Source organism: Papilio xuthus, unplaced genomic scaffold, assembly GCF_000836235.2.
Source record: "Papilio xuthus unplaced genomic scaffold, Pxut_1.1 DF829758.1, whole genome shotgun sequence".
Lineage (NCBI taxonomy): Eukaryota > Metazoa > Arthropoda > Insecta > Lepidoptera > Papilionidae > Papilio > Papilio xuthus.
In genome coordinates this window covers 459,801-469,192 of record NW_013528891.1, presented here as the reverse complement: position 1 = coordinate 469,192, position 9,392 = coordinate 459,801, and the positions used below count along the sequence as shown (strand labels likewise).

Sequence of the window (9,392 nt, the reverse complement as noted above, 5' to 3'; positions counted from 1 at the left end):
AAAATTTAAAAATGCTATGTACAGTTACTACTCTCATTTCATTTCACTTAGAATAAAACTCTAATATCTTCAACAATAAATATAATTTGAATACGTGAATTACAAAAATATACTTGAACTCAGTGTCAGCCCTGAGTTACACAGAGGCGCGGCGGCCGGCGCGGAACAAAGCGCCGAGCGCCGCCGCTCACTGCGACTGTACTCCGCTTATCATGTCTTGATACTATGAATATTTAACTCAATAAAAATTGTAATAAATTATCTGCCATAAAAGATGCCATAAGACTCACTCTGCCATTGAGTATTTATTAGAAATAATCATTGATAACCTTCAATTCGTGAAGAAATTTTTGTTGTGTGTTTCTATTAAAAAAAAATTATTTTTAATAAACTAAAGCCTCTATTCAGGAAATAATAATCACGTGCTATTAAAATAAACACTTTTTCATCGCATAAAATATTTATTACTCTCATTTAAAATAATATATTATGAAAGTATCAAGATGTGTCGTGCGGGTAAGGTACATTAGGCAATGATTCAGCGAGGTGCGGCGCGGCCCGCGTCGCGTGTGGAGCTTGCACTACCGCACTACCGCTACCGCACATATCGTACTACCGCACTACCGCAGTGATGGCTATGCTGTGCTATCCGTAACCAAACCAAACGTATATATAACTGTCATCCGTGACTTGTAAGAGTAACAAAAACTGTAGTCTTTATATGTTCCAAATTTCATCCAGATCCTTTGAAATTTACTGGAGTTACTGTTAAATAGTTATTTTTATTCTGGAGCGAATGTACCTGAAGATTTGTTCTACGCTGTTTTTCATAAAGTGAAAAATAAATATTATCTTGCTTAATAGATGGTTACCTTCGAAATTGAATAAGGAATTGAGAAAACAATAGTTAAATATAAATTATAAATCTATTTTTAGTGTTAACAAATTAACAATTTTTGAAACGTGTTCAAGTATCTAAGCGCCATCTATTGTGCAGTAACTGAAGTAACATTTTTGAAGTTTGAAATTTATTCAAAGTTTCTACTTTCTTTTCAAATTCTTAACTATAAATTAAATATTAAATTTTAAAAAGAATTTGAATACCTTAGTTGGATATTCGTGATAAGAATGTTTTATTAATAAGATATTGATATTAATTCTTTACCTCTCAGCACAAATACGCGAGACTCCTAATCGACGAACATTTACATAGATGGCGCTTTCAGAAATTCCGTATTTTTAAGGAAGTTGCAAGAATTTATAAAGAAATTTACAAGAGATTGAAAAAGCAACAATCAAAACACTACAATTACTTTAATATTGTCAGAAATTATTAATTAAAAACACACTTACCCTAACAACGACGTCGGATTGGATTGAATATGCCAGTTTATAGTTTCTTACTTTGCGATAGATGTCGCTGTACCGCTCTTGTATTTTATAATACGCGATATTGAAAATCTTTCGCTGGGAATGACCCGTGCGGGCCGCGGTTAGGAAATCATACTTACCTGGCGTAGGGGTTACCGTGATCACGAAGGCGGTTCCCCCAGGGCGAGGCCCCTCCATTGCACTGCGGTTGGGTTGACCCCTGCGATTATCCCTAATGCGGATAACTCGGACGCGTAATTTTTGGTAGTGGGGACTGCGTACGCGCCGTCCCCCCATATTAAATTAATATTAGCACTGAGACATCGGAAAAGTCCCATTCATTGTCTCTAGACTGTCCCATCTATGGATGGATTGGATTCATAGATCCATACCATAGTATGGATTCTTTGTTATGGTAGTATCGTAAGATATTTAATACGGGTATAGAACCTAGTTTAGGAATCAGGCGTACTATTACTATGTAATTTTATCATAATTTTTGTTGCCTAAATAAACGATTATTATTATTATATTATTAATATCAAAAGGATAACCGTTTAAGGTACACTTACATTAGCCGGTGGACTAAAGGACGGAGTGCTAAAATTCGTTGCGGGCCGTACGTACTGTGCGTCCAGCGCGGGAAAATGTACGCGTACTTTTAGGGACGATGCAGTAATTATTACTATATTTGCTGCAAGTAATTTATTAATATTTCGTTTGTCATACACCAGTATAATTATACAATTGAAACATAACAAAACTTACTTCTCCTACACACAAATATAACTAAGACGAACATACTTATAGAAATTTATACAAACATCAAATTCAATACTCAAGTAAATATGGTAAAGAAATTATTTTTTAAATAAAAATAACACAGTATTTATGAAATAAAATACATATTCTTTTATAGATGGAGAAAAATTACAATATACATACATGCAATAATTTTAAATTTTTATTATCTTCTAGTCTTATTGAGAAAAACGACACGTAACTACTGTCAAATTGACAACCATAATTTACAAAATAAAAAAAAACAACATCCATTATTTCTAGTCCTACTGAATTACGTGTACATCTAAAAATTATCATTTGCAAAAAATCTTTTGCAATCTTAGTATGTTCAATACTAGTTCTAAAAATGTAATTCCTTGAAACAATCAAATGTATAGGAATTTCATTTTTGAAAGTTTATTAAAAAGGACTTGACATATTAAACTTAATATTTATTATATTCCACATTTTCATTCGCATGCTTCTTGAGTTTGTGCTTCTTAAGATATTTGGAATCAATAAATCCTTCACCACATATCGAGCAAACGTACGGCCTTTCACCTGTGTGTGTACGTAAGTGGACAACCAAATTACCTTTCAATGCAAAGAACTTCATACACACAGAACATCCAAACTTCTTCTCCCTAGTATGAGTTAATTGATGGGTCCGGAGATGTGTTTTAGTTTTGAACCTTAACGGACATAATTGACAAGGAAATGGTCTCTCGTTTGTATGCACTCGTTCATGCATAGTCAGCATCGCCTGACTGGCGCAGCTTTTCCCACAAATACTACATTCAAATCTCTTCATAGTTTTATTCCTCATAATCTTTTGAGACTCGGTAAATTCACTACTTTCTACTATATGAGTGCTTTCTATATGTTGTTCTAACGCCGACTCTAATGAGAACATTTTCTTGCACAAAGAACAAGCATAGCCTAGAACTTTGCCTAGATTTGTAGTTATTTCCTGTTTGACAGTCTTCATTAATTCCTCTTTGGCTTTGAGCACTTTACTTTTACTGCATTCTTCAAAATCGCGATGTGTGGTGAGGTCTTCTTTAGTTTTAAACGTCATATCACATTGGTTACATGAAAATGAGTTTAAATGGTTCAACCGATGTGTTTGCATTGTTATCTTTTGGTGGAACCTTTTCAAACAGATGTCACATTCAAATTCTCTTATATCATTATGTATCATCATGTGACGTTTCAAATTGTGTTGATTAGCAAATGTTTTGAAGCAAATATTGCAACGAGGTTTATTATTATGAACATATTTGATATGTTGTGTTAATGAATTACGTCGAATTAATTGTTTACAAAAGGGACAGGTGACTACCGGTCCTGTTACACTATGCAATAACATATGACCGATTAATATTTCTGATGTTTCAAAACCTTTGCCACATAAATTACATAAATGTTCACCAGCTGGGTTATGTTGGTGCTGATGTTGTTCATATTCATCCAAGTTCTGTAACTGTTCACCGCAGTCACATACAAATGTACCATCTTCTTGTTGCATCACAGTTGTGATCTCACTATCATCAGCATACTCTATCACTAATTCGGAACCATCACATTTAAGGATCTGGTATTGTGATGAATCATCACCTTCACATAATATCACCTCCTCCTGTGTTGTTACACCTTCATCGTCTTCAATTGAAATATACTGTTGTCCGGATAAATATTTGACATGTTCCTTTTTAACCATTAAAGTCCTTTCGTTCCCTGCGCTGGTTAATATTTTAATTAGATTGGAATTCTTTGAGATTTCTTCTATATTTTGTGATTCTTCATTAGAATTGTTATCCATTTCAATTGAGTCTTGAGAATGCGTTTGTATTAAATGAGGTAACATTTGAGTTGCATTATCTGTCTCATCAACTTGCATACCTACAAAGTTATTATCATTATCTTGAGTTTCTTCATTCTCTAATATAGTTTCGGGAACTCTATCAGATACTTTGGAGTTAGTTAGTAAAAAAGAATCTATGGAATCTTCAAAATGCGTATCTTGATTTTCATTTTCTTGTATTTCTTCATTTACCTCTTCAAATTCTGGTTCATTTATAACTTCTTCTTTGATATTATTCTCTGATAATTCTTGATTTTCAAGAGCTTTTTTCTTTTCATCATCTATTACGAGTACGTAATAATAATCATCATCATCCACATCAATGGGTTCAGATTTTATAATACCCTCGAGTTGTTTCATAGTTTCATCATCAACATCTACATTACCTTTCTTCTTATGTTTCTTATGACTTGTTTGTTCTTCTTCTGCTTCTTTCAGCAAGTCCAATTGGTATCTTAACTCTTTATCCATTTTCAAACATTGTTTACGGAAATGATATGCAGAGTTTAAAATGGAGAAGCAATCCTCGCAGAGCTTCTGCGGCAATCCATCATCTTCTTTAACCTGGAATTGATAGAAGAAGCTTATTAATAAGAGTTATAGTCAAAAGTGATTTAATTTATTTGGACATATGTTGAATAGATTGTTATTTTATAGTGATAATAAAAACTAATAACTGACATAATAAAAGTTGATTTTGTTAACCTATTTAACACTAAAATATTGATCATAATCTTAAATCTTATTAATATAAATGTGTATATTTGGATGGATGTTTGTTTGAAGGTATTTGCTATCTCTCTCGCATGGATCTTATTGAAATTTGGCATAAATTTGGGGTAGAACACATAGACTATTATTAAGTTTTTATTTTATTCCGCATGGACAGAAGCACTGGCAACAACTAGTAATAAAATAATAAAGTTGCAGTTTTATTAAATTATTGTTCTTTGTTGAATTTTGTGATTTGATAGGATACAAAAAATACAACCCAAATTTGTTGAAATATCATGGATAACAATCTAATTGACAGTACTGCTTTGGTTAATGTGTTCTATCATATTTTACTGGGTTTCAAAATAAATGTTTTATGTCCAGTCATTCTATGTAGGAGTTTGTAAGTTAAATTGTGTACAATAATTATAATAGCATAATAATAATAACTAAGGAAGCCAAATTTTAAGTAGAATAACACCTTTTAGAAATAGTGCTGTTTGTATGTGATTCATTTCAAGTTTGCTCTAGAAATGTTTTAGATGTTTTATCTTCACAGATGCTTAAAATTAATATCCAAATTAATTATGAAAATTGCTTACTTCTAGGGTTGTTACTTCTTTAAACTTGCTATTTACGTTTTGTGCCGAGTCTAACAATGGCACACCGGAATCGGGTGATAGGCAGCAACGACACAGATTTGCCCAAGCCTCCATCTCAGATCACTTTATACATAATTAACCAATCCAATAAACCTGAAATATACAATAATTGCTTTATTTCACACATTGTTTTGACAGTTGCTTGTAAGTAATCAGAGAGCACAATAAAGTGGGAATCCAAAGAGAAAAATTATCTACGGACCTTGGCCATAAAGACGATCTATTCCAAATTATAGACAAGAGACAGAGAGAAGCAAATGGCGCCACGGCACGCGTTGCCTCAAAACGGAAGTGCTATTTGGCGGGATGACAGTTGACATTGTCATGCTTGTGTTGTCATTATGGCAGCTCTGAATAATCGAAAAGTAAATTCCGTTTTACGAAAGTTTTTTCATTCTTATTTTTATTGGATATTAATTGATTTTGTATTTATCATATTATTTTATATAATTGACGCCTTGTCTAAGAATCATTTATTACAATTAATTTTTGTCAGTTCATTTTGATATCGATTATTTAAGTCGATAAAAGCTAATCATTTGTAAAATCGATATAGCTCATCGATTTATGACTTCGGAACCGAATTGGAGTTTGGGCTTTTGTGTTTCGTTTAGTCGCCCATCCTAACAAATGCAAGGCGTGTGAAAAGACTTCTTGGGGCCTTCTTTGTCGTAAACTTGAAACTTCATACTTGTATCACTGTATAAAAATTCTAATTCTAAAGTTTTCTAGAAACACGTTAAATTTTCTTAGACAATTTTTTTTCAAATAGTAATAGAAAATGTGTTCAAATTTGTAAGAGTACTGGGTACAAAACTCGATTATGGCAAAATATAGAACATTTAGCGGCAATGTTTGCCGTTATATCGTAGTTGGGCCATTAGGACGGCGCAACAGCCTTCGTTATGAGGCTATTTAAATGCGTACTAAAGTACAGATAGCGCGGATATTTGTTATTACGTTAAATTTTATCGAAACCAACATGTTAAGGTAGTTGAGTTGGCTCGTTTAATATTACAGTTTTGTTTTTCTTTCAGAAGATTAACTTTTTAAAGAAATTACGATCGCACTCACGGTCGTTAAATGGTCAATTAAAGCGCCTCTAACTTTTTATTAATTTAAATAACACTCGTTGATTTTGTACGAATTTTCGGACAGTGAAAACTTTCGGTATAATAACGAACGAGTGAACGTAAAGGCTTTTTAAATTAATCTGGAAATTACGCGTTCATTTCCTATTGGAATTTCGCAGTGCGTTGTTCAAAAAGTAGGACGAGGTGAAAATGTTCAATTTGTGTGACACCAAAATTGCTCTTTCGTAAGCACAGTGAGCTTCACAACTATTATACTAGTGGTAGGTAGTAGATATTTATACTAGTAGGTGAACTGATCACATAGGTTTTTCAAACTAGTATTATATTTGTACACAGTAATGGTTTTAGCTCTACTAGAAGTCGGTGAAGTTTCTACGCCCCCTTGTTTTACTATACCGTGGAGGGCGTAGGTAACAGTTATGTGAGACTGTGTAATTTCGTAAACCTATGGCGCCACTTTCCTGGCGCCCATTAGTGGCGCCCATTTCGTGTCGCTCATAACAAGCGCCCCGTTTCTGGCACCCGTTTTTTGGCGCCTTTTTCCTTTCGCCCTTTTCTTGGCGCCTTTTTCCTGGCGCCCTTTTCTTGGCGCCTTGTGCGGTCTCCCAACCGCCGGCCTAACGCCGGCCCTGTAAACAAACAGTACATCTATAAATCTCTACCTGTGACAAGTCTCATTTCCTGTACATTTTATTTTAGCTGAAACAATACAGTACGTTTGTTTTTATATCCTTCTCGTAAACTATTATTTTTGCACTGAATTTTTGATAACTTCATTTCAAATGATAAACTATATATCCATCCCGCTATTGTTGAAACTTATATGCTATAACAAAACGTTATTATTGTAGTTTTATTTTAAACATATAAAATATATTTATGTACATTAAATTGAATGTCAACAAAGTTAATTAACGACAATTTTATATATAAAATTAGCTGTCGCCCGCGACTCCGTCAGCGTGGATATATAAAAAACTTAATATATAGATAAGTCATATAAAAAGCCGCTTTTCTAGGCTTGAATTCCAAAAAAAGAATAAATATTATCCTATATCCGTCTCCCCGGCTCTAAGCTACCTGCTCAGCAATTTTCAGGCATGTCGGTAAAGCCGTTCTTGAGTTATAAATAGTGTAACTAACACGACTTTCTTTTATATATATAGATTCTCGCGTCAGTTAGCATACTTCTCCGAAACGATTTGACCGATTTTTATGCAATTTTATATGCATATTCGGTACATCTGAGAATCGACTACTATCTAAGTTTTAATCCTGCATGGACGGAGTTTCGATCTACAACTAATTTTTATGTAAAATATTTTTCTATAAATCTAAATAGTAATGTTTTATTAATATAACAATGAATAATCTGAACAATACGTGTGCGTTTTCTACACACAATAAGAGTACAACATTGGTAGCTTTCCATTTTCCTTTAATCGCAATATTACAAGACAACAAAAGAAACTATAAGGCTTTGTTACTTTCAAACGATTACGAAATTTGATAATTTTTTTTTCACTTTGATTACTATACATATTACTTCTTACTATTATAAATGAGAATGTTTGGATGGATGGATGTTTGTTACATAATATCTACAGAACGGTTGCATGGATCTCGCTGAAATTTGGCATACATATAGAACATAGTCTGGAAGAACACATAGGCTACTACTTACGTTGTTTTTTAATACCTCGCAGACCTCGTTGTGTTTAAAAATAAGTGTTTACACTTTTATTAAACCTTAATATATGATAAACCATTGAAGCTTTTTTTCATATTAAGGCATTAGAAAATTAATATAATAACTCATATTGTTTTAAAATGTTAATTTCTTAATCAGTTATTTCATTCTTTTTAACTTAAAGGATTAAGTATACAAGTTACGTATTGTTACCTTGCAATGCTTAGTAAATGAACTCTTTCCTTAAATTAATTTAAGTTACAAACACAGTATTTAACTTAGGGTTTTATCTTAATAGCTCTTAACTTTAATTTCCGTCGACCTGTAATCTATTAAAGTCGTTGAAATTGAAACGGATCTTTGCCGGATATCTCCGGGAAAATCTATTTAATATATGGATAAATTATATAACACTTCATTTAATAAAATATATATTACACTAATTGAAGAACACGATTCCGTCCGCTTGGAATTGAAAAAAAACTTAGTACTCTATGTGTTCTTTTAGACTGTGTTCTACATCTACGTTATCCATTTAATGGTTCTGGAGATACCTTCTAACAAACATCCATCTATACATCTAAATATTCACATTTATAATATTAGTAAGAAGTGTTTTAATATAATTATACTAGCTTTAGCCCGCGACTCCGTCCACGCGGACTTAAAAAAAGTAGTAGTAAATATTTTTGCTAGTGTTTTAGGGATATTACAAGCTCTATTTAAACATAACAAATTATACTTCAAAATATGCCATAATTAGGTCCTGGAATTATCAAAAACTATGGAACTAAATAATGCAAAAAACAATAGAACAATGATAAAACATCTATTTTTCCTACATATTAAAAACTAATAAATGTATACTGTGTTAATCCATTTTTAAACGAACAAAGTTATGTTAGGTCACGTCCCAAAAAAAATGTGTTCAGCTTAACAACTTTTAAAATGTGCTTTGAACGTGACAAAGGTTGAAGAGTGTTAATTTTATTATACGTCAAATTTAACGTTACGTGATAGACGGGTTTGTACTGTCAGTGAATGTCAGTTAAAAATGATGGGAAAAACAAAATACATATTGTATAGATGTTTCCTTCACATCTTCACTCTTCAGTTTAGATGGATGGATGATTGTTGGTATGTATCTTCGGAACGACTATATGGATCTTGATGAAATTTGGCACATACGTAGAACATAGTCTCGCCAGCGGAGC

At 32.7% G+C, this 9,392-nt stretch overlaps 1 protein-coding gene across 1 annotated transcript; it reads right to left on the bottom strand.

Annotated features, from left to right (window-relative positions):
• Nucleotides 1-2,114: 2,114 nt before the first annotated feature.
• LOC106128732 (zinc finger protein 2 homolog) lies at nt 2,115-5,699 on the bottom strand. The gene is made up of 3 exons (XM_013327193.1): nt 5,597-5,699; nt 5,335-5,487; nt 2,115-4,582 (listed from the first exon to the last, which is right to left on the bottom strand). Exons 2-3 carry the CDS (start codon nt 5,446-5,448, stop codon nt 2,600-2,602), a joined length of 2,097 nt encoding a protein of 698 aa, XP_013182647.1. The 5' UTR covers nt 5,449-5,487; nt 5,597-5,699; the 3' UTR covers nt 2,115-2,599.
• Between the last annotated feature and the right edge of the window lie 3,693 nt (nt 5,700-9,392).

Bases quoted from the DNA above. Each gene is read 5' to 3' on its own strand.
- LOC106128732 (XM_013327193.1), bottom strand. From the start codon at position 5,448: ATGGAGGCTTGGGCAAATCTGTGTCGTTGCTGCCTATCACCCGATTCC. The intron at 4,583-5,334 runs GTAAGCAATTTT...TATCAATTCCAG, and splicing joins AAGAAGTAACAACCCTAGAA to GTTAAAGAAGATGATGGATT.